We start from the raw sequence: 27,999 nt of genomic DNA on the forward strand, positions 1-27,999 counted from the left end.
TCTTAGCTGTACTGTGTGGGTATGGCAACTGGAAAACAACAGCCTGTGTCAGAGCAAGGTGGCAGCAGGTTTGTCATGTGGCCCTTAATCATGTTGAAGCAAGGCACATTAACACCTTATGTGAAAAACATGAACAACTCAAAGCAAGTATAAAGCAGTCTGCAATCATCCGGGACAATCTTGTCTGTTCCAAGTGTAACCGTGTTTGCGATTCTTGCATTGATCTGACCTCACATTTACGTGTTCACCTGTAGTATTTGCTGAGTCCTTATACGTCGACATCAGCATGAGACTCCATCCATGAATATGGGTGATATGGGCTGTTCAGTTAATTTATTATTTATGGTGCCTAGAGGCTCCAGCTGAAATTGAGGCCTCATTGCAATAGGTGCTATACCAGGTAGGTGCTGCTCTGAGAAAGGTGGAGTAGATGGACAAAAAATAGGAGGGAACAACCTTGTTCAAGGTTACAGAATAGTTCAGTGGCAGAGCCGGATAGAACCCAGGGTCTCGTAACTCATAGTCCAGTGTCCTACCTCCCCAAACTGTTGTGTTCCCAAATAGCTTTAAGCAATTCTGTGCTATGAGAAATTTTAAACAAAGAAATAATTTAACTTTTAAGACTTCGGATCAGCTTTTTTAGTGTTAAAATGTTAAAAGCCTTGACGAGTTAAGTGATGCCTGATATTCCACCATAAGATGAAAGCATGTTGAACAAATGAGTATGCAGTGGCTTGTTACTAAACTTAGTTATTACTACTAAAGTTTTTGAACATGTAGTTTATAGTTTCTATTTAAAGAAAGTGTTATACTAGAAGTCTACTGGTTTTTTTTGCAAGCTGATTTTCAGCAGCACTCACACTGCCTGGGTCCTGGCCCCCCATCCGAGGGCTCTGCATTTTAATTTAATTTTAAATGAAGCTTCTTAAACATTTTAGAAACCTTATTTACTTTACATACAACAATAGTTTAGTTATATATTATAGACTTATAGAAAGAGACCTAAAAACGTTAATGTATTACTGGCACGTGAAACCTTAAATTAGAGTGAATAAATGAAGACTCGGCACAGCAATTCTGAAACGTTGCCGACCCCTGCGCTAACCTTATTCTATACTGCAAGGTTTGGGTTGCAGATACTGCAGGGTAATGGTTTTTATCCTGACAAGTGGTCTGTTCAGAACTTACTTAAATTTTATGCTAATATTGCTGTTAGTAGTTGATCTTGTAAACTTTCTCCAAAAACCTATTTTTAGTCTCTAAGCTACTCTTTGTCCCTTTAACTCCTTAATGCTCTGTTTAATTGTGCTGTTATGCTTCCTTTTGTGGTAATGTGTACATTGGGGAATTGCCAGTGTCAAGAAACTACTAAACATGTTGAACACCCAAAATTCCAGGATGATCTTTGAACCCTCTTTCTTTTTCTCTCTCATAATAAAGGTCATCAGTGAACTGGGTGGCAAAGATGTTGATGATGTTGTCAATTCAGGTAAAAACTTATCAGATTTTAAGAACACAGTTGTTGCAAGACAGAAGTAGACTGATCGATCCATTTGCATTCTGTGGATTTATCTAAAAGAGAAATGTTGGGTTTCATATTTACTTTACTGGAGCAAACACCAGCTAAAGTATTGATTTGCAGAGAAGTGTCTCCAGGCAGGTTGTCTGTTACAAACTTATTAAAATACAGTAGGTGTTTGTCCCAACAGCTGCTTTTTATTTTATACAGGTGTATAGATTCTTGCACTAAATCAGAAGAAGAGCTTTCTATACAAAGGCTTAAAATCAGCTCTGACTCCCTTTATTTGAAGTGGAAATTGGATATTTCTTTATTTTATCCCTTCAAATGGAAAAACACTTCCCTTGTGACTATGGGAAACCACAAGAATGTAACTAGAGCATGTTTGATGTAATCAGCCTAATTTTGAATCACTGTGCACTTCTGTTAAATTACAGATCTGCAATGGAGTATCAGATTTATATATCTACCCCAATAGAATACAGTAGCAATCTTCAGTAATTTTTCCTGCTATTATGAAAACAAAGTTGCCATCAAGATCTGTACTAAATTGAGCAGAGATTTAGATTCAGGAAATCCTGTGATACTGCTTCTATAGCAAGTCACTTAATCTTTCTGAATGTGTTATCCCCATCTCAGAGAGTGGGGAAGCGATAGGAGGCTTAATTAATCAGTGTTTGTAAAGTCTGAAGACAAGTTTTAAGTGCTGAGTGTTAACTTCATTATATTCCTTTCAGATTTGGTTCTGTGCTGCATTATAAAGACCATTGATTTTACTGTCAAGTGATGACTTTCAGAAAGATTAAAATTCATGTCTTCATTGCCTGCGGATATTTTATTCCTGTGCAGTTTGACTTGTAAAATTCAGAGCCACACTCTAAATTCAGAAACTGTGGCCTTGAGCATTGGAATAAATTTAATCGCAGAGCTGAAGACCCAGTTTCATTTTGGTGAACCAGTTTTCAGCCCAATTCTCATTCTGCACACCAAATAATTTCCCAGCACAAATCTGACACTTCCGAGATTAGTGTTCACTTATAAGTAACTTCCATCCCATGTGAGCAAAAGTGATTTGAAATAACTGAACTTCAAAATGGCCATTTTGTACCATGCGACTTGTTTATTGCATAATACATCTATTGCAGCTGCTTGTGAATGTTCTGTCTGGGCAGCATGTATCTGTGTGTACATTTCAAAGTGGTTGCATCCACATGTCTACTAAACACGTGAGACAAAGGTTAAAAATCATTTCATTTGTCTCAAGTGCTTTCCCATACAGTGCTGTCTTGCTATAAGCATGCACTTGTGCCCAGTATCTGAAATGTTGTCCTTACATGGGATATCCTAAGATGAAAGAGGTGACCTAGGTACAACACATTCTGCTTAATGTTGAGGGTTCTTAGAATGAGGCCGTGTGTGTGTGTTTTATTTACAAGTCTCTCGTGTCATAGGCCTCTCCAAGTTAGCCTGTGTTCCAGCAGGCACTGCTCTTGCTCCAGCTGCTGCTGCATCTCCGGCTGCTGGTGAAGGCGCACCTGCAGGTAGGTCTTGTTTTTGAGGGAGGGGAGTTCCTGGGTCTCTTATTATCAATAAACGGAAAATCCATGAAGAATCTGACCTGAAGCATGAGCCTTCATAGCATTCCTAATTGTAGGAGCTGCTGCTGTTGGTTTAAATGTAGAACTGCTCTTTAATTTTTTTATTTTTATTTTTTTTTTAAATGTACACAGTGCAAACTTTTAAACCAAGATTAGATTGGGAAACATTTTACAGGAGTGACTGTTCATTTTAGCATAACACTTTGGTGACTGAGGATTGTATTTTCAAAAGATACATGGGTGAGAGGCTCAGATATCCCATTAAATATCAGTTCAATTTTTGCACCTATGTCATTTGGCACTTTTGAAAGTCTCCCCCAGTTTGCACAAAATAAACCTTAAAAATGAGGGCCTGCCTGCCCAAAATTTCTTTTCCTGGGGCATAGATTTTATTGCCTTAAAGCGTAAGTTTTATTGCCTGCAAGTGACGGGAAGGGAAAGGATTGTTTAAATTCATACATACTACATTTGTCTCAGTGTACGTGCACACAGTATTCCTTAGTCAAACACTAAATTAACATACACAAGGGTGATCCAGGCTTCTGTCTCAGCTGGAGCTACTGGACTTTCAAATATTAATTTACACTTTCTTTGACTTGCAGAAGAGAAAAAAGAGGAAGAGAAGAAGGAAGAATCTGAGGAGTCTGATGAGGACATGGGATTTGGGCTCTTTGATTAATCACCTTGTTCTGGAAAAACAATAAAAATAGCAAAACCCAAAACTATTTTACGCACAGGTTTGATTTACCTACTGAAGATAGACATCTTAGAAGGTACTCCCTTAGGCTCCTCTGAAAATTCCAGCATCCCTTCTTTATGGAAAGACAAGGAGCCCAGGCCCCTGGGATCTAATCCCAGCTTTCATACTGATTTATCAACCTCAGTGAAATCTACTAATGAGGTTTTCAGAAATGTGTTTATTGCATTGCAATATTTTTAGTTACCAAGAGCATATAGTAGTATGGGAAAGAAATGGTTTCAGATCCTTGCATATACATGCTCTCTAAAATTAAATAGGTCTGTACGGGCCTGTTGGACAGCTGAAAACCAAATAAGCTCTCTGATCTTGCTGCTTTCACTGCTGTGGGACCTTGGTTATGAAACGTAACTGCTCTCTCTGCCTCACTTTCCCCATCTGTAAAATGGGAATAGTACTTCACAGGTGTGGTAGGGGTAATATTTATAAAGCACTTTAATATCTTTGGGTGAAAGGCACTATAGAAATGCAAACTTTTGCATTCAGAACCTGGACATGCTCCAACTCTCTGCACCAGACAAGGGTGTTGGAATGCTAGAAGTAACAAATGGGACTTAGTACCTGCAACTTCCACAACTGGGTGCCAGTATGCTTTGCTTTACTCAGTACATTCATGCATGCAATTCAGGACTGGGGCACTACTAAGCACCGTGTATACTTATATATAAATATTCATGTATTGCTTCCTGGCTTTATAAAATAGACTGGTTTGATCATAGAAACATAGCCAATCTATTCTGCTATATAACCATCCATTTTCCCACGTTCTACAGCTTCCCTATCCTGTAGGATCGCACAACTCCTTTTATTGCACTTAAAAAATGCAGTCAACTTTGTAAAACAATTTGATCCATGAAAGAACTAAAAATCTAACTCTTCTATTCTGCTTTTCATCTGCTTCTCAAAGCAGATAAGTCACCATTTTACAGCTGGGGAAACTCAGGTATATGGAAGTGAAGTGACTTGCCCGTGGTCACACAGCAGGTCAATGGCAGATCTGGAAATGGAACTTGGGTCTCTAATTAGTCCACTGTTCTAGCCACTAGGCCACGCTGCCTCCCTAGTAACAGCAGCAGTGGTAGAACAGGGGAAAGTACAACTGATTGCTCAGCAGAAAGTAGGATTCTGTTCCTTAAAATGTATCATGTTTTCCATCACCTCCGATTTGAAACTCAGTGTTTCTGGTGTCAATACATTATTCGTTGTCCTGATGTCTGTATAGGTAACTGTGAAACCCTTCCTAATGTAGAGGATCAATGAAGGTCAGAGCAGTGTACCTACTCTTCTTTGACTCTGTTTAGAAAGCTAGCTTCCATTTCCCTTCGCTTTTGCTCTTGTTAACCTATGCCCTTGTACTTTAAAATAGGGTTAATGGGTGAGTCTTGCATTGACTGATAAAGCAGCGACTAGTCTAAAGTGCCTTCTTCGTAACAGGATTTTAAGCTGTAATGTGTATTATAGTGTTGAACGTCATGTAAACATTTGTAATTCCCTCTCCGGGACAACTCAAATGAGAGAGAGTTTCTTGATAGTTGGGAGCTTTTCTAAATATCCCTTCTCTGTTGTAATTATTCCTTGCAGGCTGCCTTGTGCATCCACCCTATATTTAATAACCAAGACAACTCCCAACCTTTCATTTCACCCTCCATGCTTCTCCACTGTGGCTACGCATGGAACATCCTTCCTTTTTTCCATGTGCCAAATAACCTTGTTTTCTTCCATGTCCTAAAATTTCTCTTTCAGCTAGTTTGCCTCTCGCCGCAAATCGTTTGCTCTTGTGCCTCACCTGACCTTGCACTTGGGTGGACCAGACTGAGTTGTTGTAAGCAAGACATGAGAAGTGATTCTTTCCCTCGGTGCTGATTAGGCCTCAGCTGGAATGCGATGACGCCCAGAACTGGACACATTTCAGGAAAGATCTGGACAAATTGGAGAGAGTCCAGAGAAGAGCAACAAAAGTGATTAAAGGTCTAGAAAACAATCTATGAGAGAAGGTGGAGAAAAAAAGGGGGGTTATTGAATCTGGAGAAGAGAAGACTGAGGGGGAGACATGATAACGATTTTCAAGTACATAAAAGGTTACAAAGTGGAGGGTGAAAAATTGTTCTTCTTAACCTCTGAGAATAGGACAGGAAGCAATGGGCTTAAATTGCAGCAAGGGAGGTTAGGTTGCACTAAAAGAAAATTTCCTGTGAGGGTAGTTAAGTACTGGAACAAATTGCCTGGGGAGTTTGTGGAATCTGTGTCATTGGAGGTTTTTAAGAACAGATTAGACAAACCTGTCAGGAATGGTCTATTTATTATTTAGGCCTGCATTGAGTGTAGGGGAGTGGACTAGATCAGTGGTTCTCAGCCTGTCATCTTTGGACCATGTCTAAGATTTTCAGATGGATTCGCACCTCCACTTGACATTTTTAGGGGTCCGTAAATGAACAAAGGTTGAGAACCACTGGACTAGATGACCTGTTGAGGTCCCTTCCAGTCCTATGATGCTATGACTGGTGATTCTGAGACGTCTTTATTCACATTTTAAAATGGAGGCTTTTGTTGAATGAGAGTGCAATTAATGTAAAGTACCGCATGGTGGGTGTGTAGGGTTATGGAATAAACACATTAGTGGGTTTCAGAGTGGTAGCTGTGTTAGTCTGTATCAGCAAAAACAAGGAGGAGTCCTAGTGGCGCCTTACAGACAAATTTATTTGGGCATAAGCTTTTGTGGGCTAGAACTCACTTCATCAGATGCATGGAGTGGAAAATACAGCGGCAGGTATAAATACACAGCACATGAAAAGATGGGAGTTGCCTTACCAATTGGGGGGGTCAATGCTAATGAGCCAATTCAATTAAGGTGGAAGTGAGCTGTTCTCAACAGTTGACAAGAAGGGGTGAGTACTAGTGAGGCCAATGTAATCAAGATGGCTCAATTCGAACAGTTGACAAAGATGTGAGTATCAGCAGGGGGAAATTAGTTTTTGTAATGACCCGTCCACTCCCAGTCTTTATTCGGGCCTAATTTGATGGTGTCCAGTTTGCAAATTAATTCCAAGTTCTGCGGTTTCTTGTTGGAGTCGGTTTTTGAAGTTTTTTTGTTGAAGAATTGCCACTTTTAAGTCTGTTATTGAGTGTCCAGGGAGACTGAAGTGTTCTGCTGGTTTTTGAACGTTCTAATTCTTGATGTCCGATTTGTGTCAATTTATTCTTTTGTGTAGAGACTGTCCATTTTGTCCAATTTACATGGCAGAGAGGCATTGCTGGCACATATCACATTGGTAGATGTGCAGGTGAACAAGCCCCTAATGGTGTGGCTGATGTGGTTAGGTCCTACGATGGTGTCCCTTGAATAGATATGTGGACAGAGTTGGCAATAGGGTCTGTTGCAGGGAATGGTTCCTGGGTTAGTGTTTTTGTTGTGTGGTGTGTAGTTATTGGTGAGTATTTGCTTCAGGTTGGGGGGCTGTCTGCAAGCGAGGACTGGCCTGTCTCCCAAGGTCTGTGAGAGTGAGGGATCGTTCTTCAGGGTAGATTGCAGATTGTTGATGTGCTAGAGAGGTTTTAATTGGGGGCTATGGGTGACAGCTAGTGGTGTTTTTTTTAAAAATAATAAAACCAGTGAAATAAATCATGTTGATATGTGCCGTTGTTAACTTTAACATTGTCATGAATTGAACAGGTTAATTTGAAACAGCAATTTTTTTTTTCCAGTTTGCAGACTCAGGAAGGCAATTCAGCGTGGTCTTGCAGTCAGTTTAATATTTTTAAGGTGGTATTCTCAGCCATGACAATTGACGACAACTTTTCCTTTTCAAACAAAAATTCTGTGCCGTGGTTCTGTGGCCAGTGACTTTAATATACCAGGATCCACGCAACTGTTGAATCTGGCAGTAACAAGACAAATAACCCCATTCCTGTCACCTTTGTTACATCCCTTTCCTTGTGTATGCTTTGTCTAATGTTAGTAACATCTTTAGGCAGAGACTTTATTTCTCTCTGATTTCATTTGCTATACTGTAACACTGGAGTAACTCCTTTGAACTCAATACAGTCTAGGGTAACTGAGAGCAGAAAGTGGTCCCTAATCTTTTCCAGACCCGTGGGGAATGTTTTGTACATTATTGGTATTACACCAATAATGAAGGATGTCAATAAGCCAAGTTGCATGGTAAATTTTGGCACAATGTCCTACTCACAAATCTTTATAGTCAGGGAGCAAATAATTAAATGCAAGAATTAGCACTTAAATCCCTCTAATCCACAAAGCGATCCCTCTCTGCGTGTAAAGGCTATGCAAAAAAAGAAAAAACAATTGCATGTGTGTCATTTTTGTTCTGCTTTTCAGTGCCCTCCAAATAGCAGCTCCTGTCTGCAGGACTGTGTGGATTATAAATACACACACATAAATATGAAAAGTGGGGGGGAATTCACCTCAATGGCAGATTTTCTTTGTCATGCAGACCCAATAATATAAATTACATGGTATTTAATGCTGATATTCAAAAGGATGCATCTGCTTGGGACGTCTCTCCAAGTGGCTCTGTAGGAAGATAGGTTCCTGGAGGATTATGGTAGCTAAAAATGGACAAAGTCCTATTCAATCCTCAAGTTAATTACCATAAGCAAAGGCAGGATCTAGTCAAAAGAATCTTTAAAATAACCATTTCTTCCAAGTGTAGTCAAGATGTTTGAGGTCGGGTCTGAAGCTGCAACATCTATGCCTCTATCACTTCTCAGAAGTTTCACACTTGATGTCATGGCTTTATTTTTGATTAATCACTGTTCTGGTGTAACTTAACCACCTAGATCTTGTCCTAGTACAAGATGAACCATTCTGGATTTCAGTGGCTTTAAACCACACACACCCCGGTGAGTTTTCAGACCTGGGTGCCTGAAGTGCCACATCTAAATAGAGTGGCCTGTGCCTTAGTTTCCCTATCTGTAGAATGGGATTAACAACATTTAGAGTGAAATCCTGGTACTATTGAAGTAAATGACAGAACTCCCATTGATTTCAGTAGGGCTAGGATTTCATCTTCAGTGTGCTTACCTCCTATGTACGTCATAGAGTTAAAATCCATTCATGTTTGTGAGGCACTCAGGTGCTATGGAAGTTCGTTAATATTTGGGATAAGTACCAGGGTGAATTAAATACTTTTTTTTAAAAAGGGGGGAGAGAGGGATTTCTGTGGGGAGCAAGTCTGACTACTAAGGACCCAATTGAAAGCCCATTGAAATCAGTGGGAGTCTTTCTACTGACTGATCCTTTTTGTATTAGGACTCTAGAGACCTGCCACAGCAAAAAAACAAAAAAAAACACCACCCACTTTCACCTGCTGTCTTTAGCTGTGATGATGGGACCTTTAAGCATACGGTTTGCAAGTATTGCAACTGTTCGCTTATAACCTCAAGGAGCATGTTGGAAACAAGGCAATTCAGAGCGCTAAAAATAATGCTACTTCTAATTCACATCTGTCACTTCATAGGCAGTCTGCCAGGTAAGCAAATCATAGTAACAGTAGCTCTAACCTGTGAGCAGTCGCTCCGGTGCCTTCTGAACAACGTTCAAGTGCCTGCACAGCCCTCCTGAAAAGGGTAGTGTCGTAACTCAGCCAGAGCCTGGGCTGCTATTGAGGGACTGGCATAAGATAAAGATGCAACTGGCAAAGCCCCTGACCCCATCAAACATTTGACCAGGCCTTATCAATGAAAAGCCCAAAAGTGATGCCAGGATCATTCGAGCTGCCTTTGCTACATTCCCTGACATGGAAAAGGAGAAGCTCACCACTTATGCCCAGCTTCATCGCTGGTGTAACTCCATTAGTATCAGCCAGGGGTGAATATAGCCCAACATGTCATTTCTTGGATTTTCAGGCCGGAGGTGGGTTTGTTGAGAATTGGCATTAAATGGCTCTTTTGTCATCCTACTTTGCTGTCGGAATTTGCTTCCTTGTGGTAGATCCTGGACGTTCTGGCTCCATCGAAGCTGTAGAAGCAATGCATTTGGGGCTACCAGTTATGAAATATTTGTTCCCTGACTTGGTTAATGCTTGGTTTCTTACTGTAATGTAGCCAGGACCAACTGTATTTTAATCATGTACCTGAACAAAAGTTACCACTTTGGACACAACAGGGCTATAACAGGGTCATAGTTAAAACACACTTGGGCCCAGATCCTCCAAGGAATTTAGGCACTGTAATTTCAATGGCAGTTAGGTACCCCTAAATACCTTTCAAGATCTGGGTTTTAGGTCCTATCTAAAATGGAGCAGGATTTTTACCAGATTGTCCAGGACAGATGAGTGCCTTCATGTAGGAATTCAGGTGCCTGATCCATGCCTAGGGTTATTTTAAAACTAAATTGGGCAAAGCAGTAGCAAATCACCCAGTAGTGAACAATTCTGCACTGCCTTCTCGGGGGACTGGGTGACGTTCCAATAAGAGTGGGAGGCTAGGGCAGGGGCATGAATCTGTAGTGATGCAGGTGCACTGGTTGTAAAGCTTCCTGTTGCCGGGACTCAGAGAACATGTCACTGTCCCACCCTACTGCAGGGTCTGGAAGAACAGTTCTGTCCCTCCACAAAAAGACCTCGGTCTTGGGCTTAGTGGAGGGAAAGGGAGCAATAATTAACCTTGTTGTGGGGCTGAATCCAAAGTCCATCTATAAGAGGTACTTTTGTGGGCCCCGTTATCATGGTATCTAAGTGCCTTAATCTTTAATGTATTTCTTCTTGCAGCACCCTCATGTGGCAGGACAGTGTTGTTATCCTCATTTTACAGATGGGGAATGGAGGCCCAGAGATACTACGGGTCTGCTTTTTAACAGTATATCAGAGCCTAAATACACAGGTCAGCGTCCAGGTACCTAACTCCAATGTGAGTTAGGGTCAGATTATTAAAGATATTTAAAAGCCCTTCAGGAACCTAAGTGACTCACCCAGGGTCATGCAGGGAGTTTATAACAGAGCAGGGGTCTCTTAAATCCGGCTAGTGCCCTACCCACTGGACCGTCATGACTCTTGAAGTCAACAGGGAGTCTTCCCCTTGACTTCAGTGGGCTCTGGATCAGGTCCTTAAGCATGTGTTTATTGCAGAGGAGAAGAGACTGTTTCCTGCCAAAATGTCCTGGATGTCTCTCTTGGGGGGGGGTAACTGCTGACTGACACATACCTGAGAGGGAAGCTACCTCTGTAACAAAGGCAGTAGGTGCTGAGGGAGGTTTGTTCCCAGGGGTATCAGGATGCTGACATTGTCTTAGAAACGAACAGTAAGTGCTGTGTTCATGGAGACCTTCTGCTTAATCCCAGCACTGTCCTGCCTCCCAAGGGTTTGTGCAGATAGGAATGTTTAACAGATCGTGAGGCGCTCCGATGTGTGATGGTAATGGGGAGCGTACAAATACTATTAGGTAGATCTAGGCCAGAATTATGCCTCTGCCAGTGGCTGGCTTCAGAGGAAGGTACAAGAAACCCAACCGTAGGCAGATTTGGGATAATCTGCCTCCTAATCTATAATAGCTAGAGATTGGTCTAAACCCTGTAGCATGAGGTCCCATGCTTTTTTCATAATATTTACTATGATAACTCTGGCTAGTCTCTTTTTAACTTTTAAATGCCCAGTCCTTTTTGGAACATTGCTAAATTCCCAGCCTCGGTGACATAATGTGGCAAGGAGTTCCTCAGTCTAAATTCATCTTGTGTGGGGGAAAAAAATATTTCCTTTGAATGGTTTTTAATGTGTGGCCCTTTGTCACCATTTCCAGCAGATGAGAACAGGGCCCTAAATAGGCAACAAGAGCAACAACTGCTATTGCACTATGGCAAAGGTAAAGGCTTTGGCTTTCCTTTGGTGCCTTTGGTTTTCACTAGCCCTGTTTCATCAACTCTGAAATCTCTGTGGGAAATGCAGAGGAGGCTTGCAAAGATTGCGAGGAGAATGTCAGGACAGAGGAAGAATGTCACACAGATGGTTGGATAGCCTTAGAGTGACCAGATGAGATGATGAAAATATCGGGACACATGGGGGGGTGGGATAGCGGGGTCCGCCAGCAGAGGAGGAGGCAGGGAAAAAGCCAAGTGCTGCCAGCAGGGCAGGAGAGGGGCGGGAGCCAAATGCTGCCGACAGAGTGAAATTTAGGACAAATTGCTTCCCAACACAAGATCGGACGGGACAACCACCCAAATATCAGGAAGGTCCTGATTTTATCAGGACATCTGGTCACCCTAGATAGCCTCAAAGCCTGGTAACTATGCTGTGCCTGGGATCTATGACCAAAACTGGGATCTCTAGATTCAAACTGCTCTATCAGTTCAGCTGCATAATGGAAATTCTAACTACTGGGGGAGAGGGTGGCCGTGCTATTTGGAGACAGGCATGTTTGGGCTGAGCCTGATATCCAGACACCTATTGATTTTTAGGGGTTCCTTTAGCTGAATTTGCTCTACAGACCATTAGCCATTTTTTTAAGGCTTGTGTTTGTCCATTCATGTTTGTTTCACATCTATCAGCTTTCAGTCGAAGTGTCAGTTGCCCAGAAGGGACCTGGATTACTGGGCTTAGCTGCTGAGATCACCTCCTGTGTCAGACACGCTGCCTGAGAACACAGTGCTTTCTCTCGATTAGAGGTAAGAGCAGCTTGAATGAGAGTTTCAGCTGGGGTTTATCGCCTTTTCACACCTCCAGTGGTCATTAGAGGAGGAGGGAGTGTGTTGGAGTAGGGACAGCAGGTTAGTAACATCAAAAATCCAGGGCTCTCTTCCTGATTCTGACACCGAATGATTTTGGGACAGTCCTTTAACTGCTCTCTGCCTCAGTTTCCCTACATGTCATATTAGGATAATAAGACTGGCCCTCGGTAGATACCTCTATGGGCCCTGTCACTATAGCATCTGAATTATACTTGTCCACCTTTGTGCTTTGATGTTCTGGGTTGGAAGACGCCATGGAAGTGTATAGAGTTATTAGTGTCTATTACCTTAAACATCCCACAATAGGTGTTGTCAGAGCAGTGTCCTGGCTAAATTCCTAAATTAGGTAATTATATTCTGCCTACAGGTATTAAACACGCCTCCTTATAGCTTGAACTGAATGCAATATTCTTCCTCTCTTATGGTGCTGTGTAACATTGTTGTGCTCAGTTTAAAAACTACTGCATTTCACTTCAGAGATAGCTGCATATCAGTGGCGCATGTGTTTGTAGCAATATTTTTTAAAGAGCAGTTCTAATCTGACTCTGTAAGAGTCTCATCAGCTCTTTCCTCTCTGTACATTTCAGATTCTTACTTGCTCACTTTAGAACCCAGCATTTGGCCCATACTGTTTTTGTTACTGATGATTTTGCACAAGCCATAAAAGAAACAACTTGACTTTCAGATCTCAGGATGTGTGCACATCTTTGGCCGTGAAGGGAAAAAAGCTGCCATCATATGACTGGTACCACACCAAAAACCGCTAAGGCTCGATAAACATGGAACACTAAGGTGTCACTTTCCAGAGTGAAACCAAACTTGGAATCTGAAGGCTAGTGAGAGGAACAACTACACTGAAGGTAAGAGCTGAAGGAAACACAAGTCACAGTCAGAGATTATAAACTCTTTGGCGCACAGACCATCTGTTTGTTTTAAAGTTGAGCACGTGCTTTGCTGAACCGGAGCCCAGTACCGGACTTTACAAACAGATGGTTTTGCAGCTCCTATTGATTTGGTCTTCTACAGGGTCTTTCCCATTAACTGAGCAGTGATTCATCAACAAAGGACTTAACTTTAAGACCAAGAGAAAGTCCTTCGTTCTTCCTAGGCAAAACTCCCGAGTGACTTCAGTGGAAGGTTTGCTTAAGTAAAGACCACAGGATTTGACTCAGATTAACAGACACATTTGTTTCACACTCACTCATTTCTTAAGATTTGTGGCTTCTCCTCTTCCCCTGATGCGGCTGGGTTAATCAAGGTGCAGCAGCAGAAGGGCTGTTTGTTTAAGCTTTTTGCAGTATATTTCATTGTGTAACTCTTACACCTTTGCCTTCTGTATAATACCCCTTATAAGGGCTGTCTGGTGGGCAGAGATCAGCAGCTGCAGATCATGCAGTTCAGTACAGATTGTTTCAGAAGACGCACACTGTGCTCGCTCTTGGAGACTTTACTTTTGTTCTTTCTTGCTTAGTTGTTCCCTTAAATCTAAAATAAAAGCTCTTCCTGGCTGAAAGTACCTATTTGCACATTGTATATGGGAAATGCAACAGATGTAATCAGCTCTGATATATCGGAGGAAAGAGAAATCTTTATTATTATTTTATATTACAGCACCATAGCTATGCATAAAACAAACAAAAAACACAGCCTCTACCCCAGGTCCTTACAATCAGAGAGGAGTAGGGCACCTAACCTCATTCCAAAGGCCACCCCAGGGGTCCTTTGCTGGACTCTGAACCCCATCCCAGGAGTTGCACAAATAGTTGAATAAAACTCAGCGTGACACAGTGAGAAGGGAGGGCAGGCAAAGTGGGGTAGGAATGGGAGGGAGATGTACACAGGCTAGTAGATTACCTGGTATCACAATTCACACTGTGTTAATCCCATTTCTTTACATACATATTATATATCTATTATTTATTATTATATTATTTGTACATGTAAAGCCTGATTTCCAGAGCACCCATGATCTCAGCTGAAGTCAATGGCAGCTGTGGGTTCTGCGCAAGGAAACGGTGTCTTCACTTGGTCCATCCCTTTTGAAGGCTTTCAATAAGAAGTCGCCCTGGTTTAGATTTTCCAGAACAGCCCTCGTCAGGAGTTACCTAGAGAAAATAAAGAGAGACGATCCCTTCCCAGTGGCGATAATATTTTGGACCACCATATGGTCAAGAAAATAGCAAACGCCACTTTGATTCCTCCATGTTGCCCCTACCACCGCCCTGTAAATGCCGCTATTTATCCACCTGCATGGTTCATTTCTGACCCATCTTTCCCGATTCTGCTACAAATTTAGAAAAGAAGTTTAGGAACCAGATTTCATTCTTCACATACGCACTTGGGGTGGCTGGGTGGTGTTAGTGGCCTGTGAGATACAGGAGGTCAGGCCCTTCTGGCCTTGAGCTCTGTGACTTCATATGTACTCCAGTAGTCAACTGGACAGCACAACAGTCTGCCCTGGTCCTCATTCCAGGCCTGATCCAGAGCCCATTAAGTCAATGGAAAGACTCCCATTGACTTCAGTGGGCTTTGATCAGGCCCTTGCAGAGCGTAGTTATGCAGCTGCTGTCAGAATGGCCTCCTGGGAAGTTGGATTATTGGTTGTCTTCCTGTACTGAGCAAACATTTCTCCCCTGGCACAGATCCCTGGAGCTCTAATAAACAAAGGCCATTTCTTCAGTTACAAGCATACAGCGGACATTGTACCAATATAGCTGTGCTGCTGTAAAAGCGCTTGTGTGGCTGCATTATGCTGACGGGAGAGAGCTCTCCTGTCGATATGGAAAACCAGCTGAAGAGCGGCGGTAGCTATGTCAGCGGGAGAGCGGCTCCTGCCGACATAGCACTTATGCCAGCAAAACATATGTTGCTCACGGGGTGTTGTGGTTTTTTTTCCCCACCCCTGAGTGGCAAAACTTTTGCCAATGTAAGTACTAGTGTAGACACGGCCTACATTGAATTCTTTTTCTTTCTAATTTGGATTCTTTGGGGACGGGGGTTTACAAAGTGACAATAAAAGGCTAGAAGAAGTTTATAGGAAGAATTATTTAACATCTCTACTGTAGGGCATTCTAATTCAAGGACCCCTTGTCCGAATCAATTCAAATTTTGCAAAACGAAAGTTGTACTTTGGCACTGGATCTAACCAATCGATAAGGTAGCTGCTAGGACTTTTCTTGGGGAATATATTTGGGGAGGGCAAAATAGGACGTCAAAGAGAAACCCAGTTTAATTTTTAACCCTGGATTAGCAACTCCCACTGATTGATTTAGCTTATTAGAACTTATTCTTACACACCCATTCGGAGATAGATGCAAGCTAAGTGATTTAGCCAAGGTGTCACAGCGAATCAGTGGCTGAACTGGGAGCAGAACCCAGGTGTCCTAACTACTTGTCAACTAAGGGACACACGAGTCAGATTCTCAGCTGAGGTAAATCAGAATAACTCTAACTGGAGTCGTTGGCACTATGCCGATTTACACCAGCTGAGAAGCGGTTCCATGCTCTCCTCCCTTAGGCTGTGTCTTCCTTAGGTAAAAAAAGTGTGTTCTTCCGTCAAATTAGCTGAACACCCCTGAGGAAGACAAGGCAGTGCATAGTTTTCACACAAGTGAACTGGTCGAGCCTTGTCTTCACTCTGCTGCTAACTCAAATGAAGAGCATCCCCTTCTTTCCTGATGAAGAGAGGGCCTTTGTGGCTAATGCTGTTGTGAAAAGAGCTAAAATCCTCATACAGGTCGTTCTCACCTGTCAGTGAGAGGAAGTGACGGGTCCATGTGAAGTTTGCATGGCACAAGATGCTGTGATGTGATCTCAGCAGCTGAGCCCAAGGATCCAGGTGTCTCCTGGCTCTTCGAGGCAGGCAGAGCTACCGCTAAAAGCCAATGGAGGTGAAACAAACAAATGCAATCCTTAAATATCAAGTGGTCAATAAAGGCAAAGGCAAATTCAATTAAGATGAAACTCACATATCTGCTCCCCCTTATTATTATGGGGTCAGTGCCAGGGGCAGAGGGATAAAGCTGCAGACCAGCCACTGACCATAGAATCATCCTCAACTCCCTCCCCGCCCCCATTCAGTGTCCAGATTGGAGTGCATGCTGCTCTCGGAAAGACCCCTCTGGGGCTGCTTCTGGGCATGGCTCCCAATGCACATCTATGATGCTACATAAGTAATGAATAATCACCATATAAGACTGTGGGGGAGGGATAGCTCAGTGGTTTGAGCACTGGCCTGCTAAACTCAGGGTTGTGAGCTCAGCTTTTGAGGGGGCCATTTAGGGAACTGGGCTAAAAAATCTGTATGGGGATTGGTCCTGTTTGAGCAGGGGGTTGGACTAGATGACCTCCTGAGGTCCCTTCCAACCCTGATATTCTGTGATAACCACCTCTGCCTCTCAGCCCTGAGGGAGTGAGAGAGATCTCAGAGATACTGGCCTAAGTCAGCCCATGGGGCAACAGGGAAGAGCAGTATATTTGATGATGTTTCATACAGAACCAGCTCAGCAAGGTGCACCAATAACAGTCACTTTAGTGAATATGGCCTTAACTCCCTCCCATAGGCACTGACTTATTTTTCCTCGCAAGTGCCCCACAACTCTCTCTGCTCCAAGGCCCCACCCTCACCCTGCCTCTTCTCGCCATCTCCCTCCCTGAGGCCCTTGCTGCTCTCTGTCCTCCCCCAAGCCCCTCCCCAAGCCACCAATCAGCTATGGTTGGTGGGTGCTAAGCTCCCACTATTTTTTTTCCAGCCCTGAGCACCCACAGAGTTGACACCTATGCTCCCTCCCCTTCCTGATGTTCTCCTCACCACGTTCCTGATGGGTTTGCAAAGGAGGTACTCCATGTCCTTTCACTTCCTGCAGCATGCCGTAGAGATCTCAGTGTAATGTTACTCAGCTAGTGAAAACCAAGGGAAGAGAAGAAATACAGATCCTCTACCTTTGTCACAGTGCACAGGCGTCTGCTGCGGTATTTTCTTGTCCGTTCCATTTACTGTCCAGTTCTCCCCTATTGATAGTTGCAAGAGTTACATGTTCACAAATAATCACATGAATTTGGGTGATGTGTAATGACCTGGGATTGTGCAAAAAATCCCAGTGATGCTTTGTGGGATGGAGCAAACTAGGAATTCCTAATTCACATAGGCCTGCCAATCTTTGTAACACTTACTGTGCCTCTGTAAGAAGAAAATGGCATCATGATATCCTTTTAAATAAAACTCATGTAGAACCTGCAGGGGAAACCATTCAGCATTATAAAGGATAGTCATTCCAATTGCAAAAAAAGTACTCCTGTAGGCAGTAATCACAATGTTGCCAACTCTTGCCATTTCATTGTGCATCTTGCAATATTTGGTGTTTTTCTCGTGGAGTCATGTGATTATTTTTTTTTTTTTTACTTTTATTTATTTATTTATTTATTTTTGGTGAGCATCTCAGCTTTCATTAAAAAACATTGCTGTGGAAAAAAGCCTGAAAATTCGAATTCTAAAGGCTGAAACATCAGAAGGCAAATAGAACCTACCCAGAATTTTTTTCTAAGGCAGTTTTTTTTTAAGGCAATTTTTAAGCAATCTCATGATTCATGATTTATGATCCTCACATGCTTGGAGTTGGCAATACTGAAATGATCTGGCACTGTGCAGTCCCTGAGGTTACTCACCGAAAGACTGGGTGGGAAAATACTATAACTAAACCTGCACAAGTTCTCAACTGAGAGCTGGAAGGTGCTTCGGAAGAAGCCAATGCAGTTGAAATAGGCAGGGCAGTCCCTCGGGCAGATGTCGACCTCTCCTGTGTAAGGGGATACCGTGATCGTGGTTTCCGAGTCCGAGCCAGGCTGCACGTTAGTCATACCTCCATCAATGTAGCGCTGGGAAAACATGCAGTTTGAATCAGATAATGGTTCATCTTTGGTGTGGATCACAGCATGCTTATCTCATGTGCACGCCTTAACATGAGAGCCAAATCCCATTAGGAAGTTCAGATCACAGCTTAGGCATGTAAAATGGGAACTTTTGGGCCCGGTTCTCATTTACATTAAGGCCGCTTAACGCTGGAGTGCAAATCACATTGATGCCCATTTTAAGGCCTTTTTACATTGTCTTAGTGCAAATGAGAATCAAGCCCTTGTGTAGCTAATGCCATTAAATGAAGGGGAGTCTCGTGGCTAAGGCAGCGGATTGAGAGTAAAGAGATCTAGGAAGTAAATCAGCACAGGTCCATTGCGTGTACTAGAGCTATTCCAATTCACAGCAGGTGAGAACATGGTCCCTAGATTCTAGGTGCCATTGTGTAGCTCTGGGTCCAGGACAGGCCCTTATATGCATACTGCAAATGAATGTAAACTTGTGCCAGCCGGGCCCATGGTGGTGCTATTGGCTCAAGCAAACACTTGCAACCTGGACGGATCCATATGCCCAGAGCTTAACTCAACTCGCTGGTTTCATTTGCGCTTTCACCTCCGCAGCTCCTAGCCAACTGGAAACTTACATCAAAACTCAAGGGGTGTGAAGTCCCATGGACTTATAGAATATCAGGGTTGGAAGGGAACTTAGGAGGTCATCTAGTCCAACCGCCTGCTCAAAGCAGGACCAATCCCCAGACAGATTTTTGTCCTAGATCCCTAAATGGCCCCCTCGAGGATTGAACTCACAACCCTTTTGAAATTAACAAATATGCTTTTTGGACTAATAAGCCGCTAGGACCCCAGGCAGTAAGAGCTGCACACCACAGCTGCATGCCTGAGATCCATGTCAGCCCACTGTGTGGTGGAATCAGAACATTTTCCGCCTGGAGCATTGGCAAAGAGCACTCACCATGCCTTGGAAGGAGGGAGGGTTGAATCCACAATAGATAGGAAGGAAGCAGCTACAGATCACTGCCTATGGGGAGAAGGGCAGATGGTTACAGGTGAGTAGAGATAAATATTTTAGAGGTGCATCATCAACCAGGAAATAATGTTTCCCTCTGAAAATGCTGCCCCATTGTTACAAGTAACACCTCAAACTGACACGATGGAGCGAGTGTAGAGGGGAAAAAACCTGGTTGTCTTTATTTCAGTGTGTTGATGCTGTGCCATTGCCAGCAGTTTGTGCACAGGCTCTTTGGCTGCTCTGCTGTTGGTTAGTTGCACTTCCCATCTGAGGTAGGGCAACGGACCAGGTGAAGTGGGTGCTATTCTCATCTCTGCCATAGACTTGTTATGGGACCTTGTGCAAGTCACTTCCCCTCCCTGTACTTCACTTTTTCCATCTGTAAACCGGGCATACAGTCAGTGCTGCCCACTCGTCTAAGGCCAACACATTGTCGCAACCGATTCACATGAGGGCTGAATTCCAAGAGCCTGTTAAAGGTTTGTAAAAGCGGCAGAGTGTCCTGTGGCACCTTATAGACTAACAGACGTTTTGGAGCATGAGCTTTTGTGGGTGAATACCTCCAAAACATCTGTTAGTCTATAAGGTGCCACAGGACCCTTTGCTGCTTTTACAGATCCAGACTAACACGGCTACCCTCTGATACTTGTTAAAGGTTTGATTCCCATTGTGCTGCCTGAGGGAGAATTCCAGAGAAACAGATGGTGAATCCAGCCGGACAGCTCTGTAAATTGCTAGGTCGGAGCAGAACTGGCATTTTCACTCATGGGCACAGATCATGCAACAGGCAGAGTCAGTCACTATGGGTTAATTTGTATGTGGCTGCGGCCTCCATATCCAAATGGCTTCTGGATAAATAAGCCAACAAGAGTTAGAGCTGATGGAATGTTTTGCTTATGACTTGATGCTCAGCTAGGGGTGGAGTCTCTGTGGAATTGGAGCAGGCTGGAGTTCTCCTATCCCAGCCTGAACTGCATGTTCAGTGGGGGAGGTTTAGGTTGGATATTATGAAAAACTTTTTCACTAGGAGGGTGGTGAAGCACTGGGATGGGTTACCTAGGGAAGTGGTGGAATCTCCTTCCTTAGAGGTTTTTAAGGTCCAGCTTGACAAAGCCCTGGCTGGGATGATTTAGTTGGGGATTAGTCCTGCTTTGGGCAGGGGGGTGGACTAGATGACCTCCTGAGGTCCCTTCCAACCCTGATACTCTATGATTCTATGCACCTGCAGTTTGAGTTAAGCTCAACAGGATTCCTCTCTCCCTAATAAACTCAGTTGTTATTTTCCTAGCTCATCATCAGTTTAATTACTTCCCCCTCTTTTAAATATATAGGAAACAAAGCCACCATTACCTGTATGAGCTCCTCCTTTGATCTGTATTCTGAAATGACGACATTCTGTAAGTCCAACAAGCGCGTGAGGGAAATGCAAAGCTTCCCCGAAGCCAGCTGGTGTGAGTTCTCCGACAGTGTTTGACTCAGCCGCTTCTCTATGATCCGAAGCATACGGTAACCTGGACAAAGGGTGAAACTACTTGCTTTCTTGGCTTCTTCCATAGCTTCATGAAAAAATTCTTCTATCAGACCTGGGAGGGAGTAACCGATCTCGATCACCAGTGCATATAGACAGAAAGGGACAAATTCTCTCACGTCCCAATTGCAGATGCTATACAGTGATGAGTGTGGTATGAGAACCTATAGAATAGAATATTGTAAAATCTGGAGACAAGAATGTTGTTGTTACTTGTCTTGTGGTAGCAGCTAGAATTTTCAGTCAGAGGTTCCATAGTGCTAGGTGTTGTGCATGCAAGTAATGGATTCATTGTAGCCTATCGTGATGTATAAATAATTAGCAATATAAAGCGATCTCACCTAGCACTGGATTGTATGGGAAAACTGTTTCCAAGAAGAATCTCAAAGCATATCTTCTCCACGGTTGCAAAAGAAAGAGCTGTGAATCTGGGCTTTCCCAGTGATTCCTGCAGGGGGAGTTAGGTGGTGTGGTGTGATAAATATCAGGAGTTGAGGAGAAAACAAAAATCAAACAATCTGGCAGGAGGGAAACAAACTTTTCTCCCCTTCAGTTGCTATTTAGCTGACAGCTGCATTTTCACAAGAAAGCATTAAGGACATAAGCACAACCTCCCACGGAGTCCTCGGAAGATGCTCTGGAACTACTCCCCACAAAGCCAGTCAGGACATTGGGGAGCGTCCTCTCCCTTGGAGCAGACTGTCTTCAGGGTAAGAAGCTCACACGGCTTCACCTTCCTGGGTCTGACCTTGGAGCATTCAGCATCCTCTGCCCCTCCGTGCGCTTCCCACAGTGAGTCCGCCCAGGCGAGGTCCTGGGGAAGCCAGAGGGTCCTGCATTCACCCCCACTTCACAGTCAGACGTGACTCTTAGCCAGCCAGTAAAATAGAGGTTTATTAGATGATAGGAACACACCCTAAAACAGAGCTTGTAGGTCCAGAGAACGGGACCCCTCAGCCAGGTCCATTCTGGGGCCCAGCGAGCCAGACAACCCCGTCTACTCTCACTTCCCATCCCTAGCCAGCTCCCAACTGAAACCCCCTCCAGCCCCTCCTTCTCTGCTGAGTTCCTTTCCCGGGCCTGGAGGTCACCTGAACTCTCTGTTCTCCCACACCTTTAGCATCACCTTGCAGGGGGGAAGGGCCCGGGCCATTAGTTGCCAGGAGACAGAGTGTTGGCCAGAAACTGAGGCACCCACACAGTATTCAGAGGAAACACCAAGAACAGTCCCACCTTGTCACACGGCCATACTGAGTCAGACCAAAGGTCTATCTAGCCCAGTATCCTGTCTTCTGACAGTGACCAATGCCAGGTGCTCCAGAGGCAATGAACAGAACAGGGAATCATCAAGTGATCTATCCCTTGTCATCCATTCCCAGCTTCTGGCAAACATGAGATTGAGCGACCAGATCTGATCCAAAGCATCCTGAAGTGAATGGAAAGACTTCAGAGGGCTTTAGCTCAGCCGTAAATTGGCAACAATCTCAATGTTGTAGATTTCACCTCAGGAGCAGAATCTAAATATTGCATCATAGACGAAGACATTTGTAACTGACGACGCTTGCACATGTTGCTACTAGGCTGTATCTAATACTCCCCAGTGTGCTTCAGCCACACACAACATCACGAGACAGGTCCCTGGATTTGGTCCAACCTTACATCTCACCACCTAAACCTCCTTTCAAAACCATGTTGGTTTGCGGAAGGGCAAGCCCCCCCCCCCCCCACTCATCTCTAAAAGAAAGGAATTGATGAGTTAAGAGAAACATCTTCACCCTAACACCTGACAACATGCAGAGCGCGCAGACTCAGCGCCTCCTCCAAACCCAGAGAGATGCTCCGTCCCCTCGACCATCCAGCTTGTGCTACCATGCCAGTACCTTAACTCTGACTCCTCAACAACATTAGCAGGTTGGCACAGGTACACCAGGGAAGTGTGTTTGTGGCCCGTTGGCAGGGAGACCTGGTCTGATGAGCTCCAGGATGCTTGTCAAACCAGTTCTGTGGGGGGAAAAGGATGTAAGATCCCTGGGCCAAGGGAGTATGCATGAGGGATGCAGCAATCTGCCGGTTATGGCCCACCCAATCCTCATTTATCCCTCTACTATCTTCTGACACATTGTCCCTTGATCCAGACCTCCTCCAGTCTTCTATTCAGGACTCCTGTCCCCCATTGCCTGTGTCAGAGCTCAGGGCAATTGCACTTGTATTCCCCTCTGTGGTCCACCAACGGCACCCACTTTGTGCTCCCAGCAACTCAGCCATCACCTCTTGTGGGTAGAGCCCTGTATCTCTCTCCCTCTTGACTGGGGGTTTTCCATGCTGCACAGTTCCCTGCCCTGTGATATCCCCAGCAAGCCAGACTGCCAAAACAGCCCAGCATCTGTGCTTTGCTATCTCTTTGAAGGCTAGGAACAGCTGTAACTGGCAGCGGTGACAAGTGACTACACAGCCCTTTGTAAGCAAGCACATTTATTCTTAACATGCAAGCATTCCTGAGGAAATCTATGAAAACAATAAAAGAACCTACACTCATGCTAACAAACTTGCCAGAGATCCCCCCTCACTCTGTGAGTCAGTCCTTCAAACCACACCAGGGTTTTTTCCTGTGGTTACAAATTCATAGCCTTAGCTTGAACTAGCACCCCCATGAATAGTTCAGTCTTTTCTTTATATAGTGATGGCCTTTGATACTGAGACTCCAGGAGCAGGTGATCATCAGAAAATGGTCCCCTCCTCAAAGTGTAGGCTGGGGTTTTTGCATATGCAGAAGTGGGAAATTTGCATTCACCTCCACCTAGAGATTCCCCAGGGAAACCACTTGACCCTCTTTGCTCCCAAAGTCCACTCTTGCCTGGCACATTGTTTGGTATCATACTTTGAAGTTCATAACACTTCCCAATGTTCACATCCTATCTCTGCTCTGGAGGTAAAACAGGCAAAAGAGATGGAGAAGCGCCTACTTTGGGACTCCCGTTGGGACTTAGATATGAGTTTGGCACCAAGCTGCTCAGTTATGTCAGGACTGAGGGGGCCATGTGCACGCCCAGCTGCAGAAACTTAGGGGTCAGAGGTCTTTGGGTGGCAGCTTAGCAGCGATTTTGTGAATGCCCATGATGCCTAAATTTTGGACTGAGGCACATGCATCTCTCTTGTGAGTAGTCCTAAGTCACTTGCCCAAGGGCGTACAGGAATCTGTGACAGAACAGGGAATTAAACCCAGGTTTCCTCAGTCCTAAAATAATGTCCTAACCACTGGACTAGCCTTCCTCTCATATATACAAGTCGCTACCCTCAGGCATGGCAGAGGGACCCGATAACAATCTTCAAATATGCTAAGGGCTGTTATAAAGAGGACCAGGATCGCTTGTTCTCCACGTCCTGAAGATAGGATAAGAAGTAATGGGCTTCATCTGCAGCATCGGAGATTTAGGTTAGACGTGATGGAAAACTTTCTAACTATAAAGGAAGTTAAGCTCTAGAATGGGCTTTCAAGGGAGGTTGTGGAAGCCCCGTCATTGGTGGTTTTTAAGAACAGGTTGGACAAACCCGTCAGGGCTGGTCTAAGTTTCCTTGGTCCTGTCTCAACGCAGGGGGATGGACTAGATCAGAGTTTCTCAATCTTTTTGATACCAGGGACTGTCTTCCTAAATGGTGACAGGGAGATCTCAGGGATCGGCACTGGTCCATGGAGCAGTCATGGGGAAACACTGGAGTAGCTGACCTCTTGAGGTCCTTTCCAGCCTTCCATTTCTCTGATTCTCTGCCCATTGAAATACCCCTAGAAGAAGCCGTGTTTAAAAATACACACATATGGAATGAAGTAAATCGACACCTTCCTTACCTATGTCAACATCACATGCCACTGCTGCAGCTACAACTGACCCACACGATGCTCCGTAGACCTTGGATGTTGATCTCATTATTTCAGGTGCCAATTCCCATAAAGCCTGCACCACTCCTACTTGGTAGTTTACAAGAAACCCACTACCTGAAAAAGAAAGAGAGATTGGGCCTCCAGGGCCCTTTGGATCTTCTTCAGCCATTGCCAACCACACTGGGAGCTCAAACCTGCAGTTTGCAAAAGAGTTTGTGGGGTGCCGAGCAGCACTTAGCAGATTGTGCTTCTAGTCAGTGACAGAACAGCTGTCTTTTGCTGATGAGCAGTCAGCACTGAGGTGTAGGCAGGGTTGGGTGGAGTCAGAAGACGCTTGGGCTTGTTATCTGATGCCATTCATCAACTCATAGCAGTGGGATTGCTCCATACCACTTCGCACTCGGTAATTATGAAGGTTGCTTTCTTCATTGGTAATCAGAGTACAAGCGCAACACAAAACCTTATGAAAAAGAAACATTCATATTTTTTGTGCAAACATTAATGACCCTGGTGACAAACTTCAAATGCATTTGAACCGAACTGGCACAGTTTTACCATATAGTAACAGTTTCCTTATCCACTACATGGGCATCATATACATTAGTGGAAACTTTATACAGATGACTAGGGAGGAGTGTAAAAATATTGCTTCAGCATGCAGGGGTGTAATCAAGAAGGCCAAAGCACAACTGGAGTTGTAGCTAGCCAGGCATGCAAAGGGTAACAAGAAGGGTTTCTACAGGTATGTTAGCAACAAGAAGGTCAGGGAAAGTGTGGGACCCTTAATGAATGGGGGAGGCAACCTAGTGACAGATGATGTGGAAAAAGATAAAGTACTCAATGCTTTTTTTGCCTTGGCCTTCACAGACAAGGTCAGCTCCCACTGCTGCATTGGGCAGCACAGTATGGAGAGGAGGTGAGCAGCCCTCGGTGGTGAAATAACAGGTTAAGGACTATTTAGAAAAGCTGGACATGCATAAGTCCATGGGTCCAGATCTAATGCATCTGAGGGTGCTGAGGAAGTTGGCTGATGTGATTGCAGAGCCATTGGCCATTATCTTTAAAAACTTGTGGCAATCGGGGGAGATCCTGGAAGATTGGAAATAGGCAAATAAAGTGCCCATCTTTTAAAAAGAGAAGAAGAATCTGGGGAACTACAAACCGGTCATCCTCACCTCAGTCCCTGGAAAAATCATGAAGCCGATCCTCAAGGAAACCATTTTGAAGCACTTGGAGGAGAGAAAGATGATCAGGAACAGTCAACATGGATTCACCAAGGGAAAGTCATGCCTGACCAACTTGATTACCTTCAGTGAGGAGATAACTGGCTCTGTGGATATGGGGAAAGTGGTTGACTTTAGCAAATCTTTTGATATGGTCTCCCCAGTGGCATAGCCAGGTTTTTGGCTTAGGGGGAGCACAAAACATAAAAAAGGCACCCCCTCCTTGGCTCTCCCTCTGGCCATGCCCACTTTTTCCTCCCTCTGGCCACGCCCCCAGATCGGATACTCCCCCCTGCCCCGCTCACCTTCCCTCCTGCGCTTCCGCACGGTGTGCCGCCCCGCAGCTCCTCCGGCCATGCGACCAGCAGGTGCCACTTCCACGCCTGCCAGCCTGAGCAGAAGCAGCTGCTTCCACTGAATCCCACCAGCTACACTACTGGGTCTCCCACAGTATTCTTGCCAGTAAGTTAAAGTATGGATTGGATTAATGGATTATAAAGTGGACAGAAAACTGGCTAGATTGTCAGGCTCAACAGGTAGTGATCAACGGCTCGATGTCTAGTTGGCAGTCATTATCAAGTGGAGTGCCCCAGGAGTCAGTCCTGGGGCTGGTTTTCTTCAACATCTTTATTAATGATGGATGGATTGCACCCTCAGCAAGTTCATGGATGACAGTAAGCTGGCGGTAGAGGTAGATACGCTGGAGGGTAGGGATAGGGTCCAAAGTGATCTAGACAAATTAGAGGATTGGGCCAAAAGAAATATGATGAGGTTCAACAAGGACAAATGCAGAGTCCTACGCTTAGGATGGAAGAATCCCATGCACTGCTACAGGCTGGGGACTGACTAGCTAAGCAGCAGTTCTGCAGAAAAGGACCTGGGGATTACAGTGGATGAAAAAGTGGATATGAGTCAGCAGTGTGCCCTCATTGCCAAGGGTGCTAATGTCATATTGGGCTGCATTAGTAGGAGCATTGCCAGCAGATCGAGGGAAGTGATTATTCCCCTCTATTCGGCACTGGTGAGGCCACATCTGGAGTACTGCCTCCAGTTTTGGGTCCCCCGCTACAGAAAAGATGTGAACAAATTGGAGAGTGTCCAGCAGAGGGCAACGAAAATGATTAGGGGGCTGGAGCACATGGTTTACAAGGAGAGGCTGAGAGAATGACTTGTTTCATCTGCATAAAAGAAGAGTGAGGGGGGCCTTGATAGCAGCCTTTAACTCCCTGAAGAGGGGTTCCAAAGAGGATGGAACTAGACTGTTCTCAGTGCTGGCAGATGACAGAACAAGGAGCAACGGTCTCAAGTTGCAGTGGGGGAGGTCTAGGTTGGATATTAGGAAACACTATTTCACTTGGAGGGTGGTGAAGCACTGGAATGGGTTCCCCAGCGAGATGGTGGAATCTTCATCCTTAAAGGTTTTTAAGGCCCAGCTTGACAAAGCCCTGGCTGGGATGATTGAGTTGGGGTTGGTCCTGCTTTGATCAGCACCTAGTGGGAGTTAGGCACCTAGGGAGGTTTGAAAATCCAACTAGAAGGTCAGTGGCAGAGTTGGGAATAGGGCCCAGGCTGGCAGCCATTCATAGATCAGCCCTAGAGTCTGGCAAACTTAAACCACGGTTTCCCCAGCTTTCACTGGTGTAACCTCCTGGTTGGTGGATTGGTCCCTCCACATACATCCCTGGTGTCTCATTGCTCCATGGCCTGGCATAGTTGCTACCATATCTATTCTTTCTCTCTCTCTCATGTTTTCTGCCTCTATTCCTTTCCTTTCCCTTCTCCTCTATGTCCTTTTGCTTGCCAGTAGACCACGTGCTGCCCAGCAAGCAGAGGGAAGTGTCTGCCCATGAGTGGCCTCAGTGGTTAAGCCATGTGCATTCCTGGGACTGACCAGGGTGCCACATGAGAAGAGAAAATAAACTTGGGCTGCTGAGCCCTGGAT

At 44.5% G+C, this 27,999-nt stretch overlaps 1 protein-coding gene and 1 long non-coding RNA gene across 5 annotated transcripts; one reads left to right on the forward strand and one right to left on the reverse strand.

Annotated features, from left to right (window-relative positions):
- Window positions 1-1,434: 1,434 nt before the first annotated feature.
- On the forward strand, window positions 1,435-20,832 carry LOC115650804. Of its 4 annotated transcripts, none has more exons than XR_004000221.1 (6): window positions 1,435-1,489; window positions 2,971-3,060; window positions 3,720-3,854; window positions 12,373-12,489; window positions 13,140-13,412; window positions 20,761-20,832. It is a non-coding gene; the product is annotated as an uncharacterized LOC115650804 (long non-coding RNA). The 4 variants fall into 4 exon arrangements; XR_004000219.1 differs by having other exon boundaries at window positions 13,238-13,412; window positions 20,761-20,775; XR_004000220.1 differs by lacking the exon at window positions 20,761-20,832 and adding an exon at window positions 17,304-17,318 and having other exon boundaries at window positions 13,238-13,412.
- Window positions 17,950-25,003, reverse strand: LOC115650802 (patatin-like phospholipase domain-containing protein 1). The gene is made up of 4 exons (XM_030561219.1): window positions 24,802-25,003; window positions 20,780-21,012; window positions 19,373-19,438; window positions 17,950-18,426 (listed from the first exon to the last, which is right to left on the reverse strand). Exons 1-4 carry the CDS (start codon window positions 25,001-25,003, stop codon window positions 18,130-18,132), a joined length of 798 nt encoding a protein of 265 aa, XP_030417079.1. The 3' UTR covers window positions 17,950-18,129.
- Between the last annotated feature and the right edge of the window lie 2,996 nt (window positions 25,004-27,999).

This window comes from Gopherus evgoodei, chromosome 4, assembly GCF_007399415.2.
Source record: "Gopherus evgoodei ecotype Sinaloan lineage chromosome 4, rGopEvg1_v1.p, whole genome shotgun sequence".
NCBI classification, from domain to species: domain Eukaryota; kingdom Metazoa; phylum Chordata; order Testudines; family Testudinidae; genus Gopherus; species Gopherus evgoodei.

Coding starts and splice junctions, on each gene's coding strand:
- LOC115650802 (XM_030561219.1), bottom strand. CDS start 25,003: ATGGCTGAAGAAGATCCAAAGGGCCCTGGAGGCCCAATCTCTCTTTCT. Junction 19,439..20,779: donor CAAAGGAGGAGCTCATACAG/GTAATGGTGGCT, acceptor TTCTCCCCATAG/GCAGTGATCTGTAGCTGCTT. Junction 18,427..19,372: donor CTCCCTCCTTCCAAGGCATG/GTGAGTGCTCTT, acceptor ATGTTTTCCCAG/CGCTACATTGATGGAGGTAT.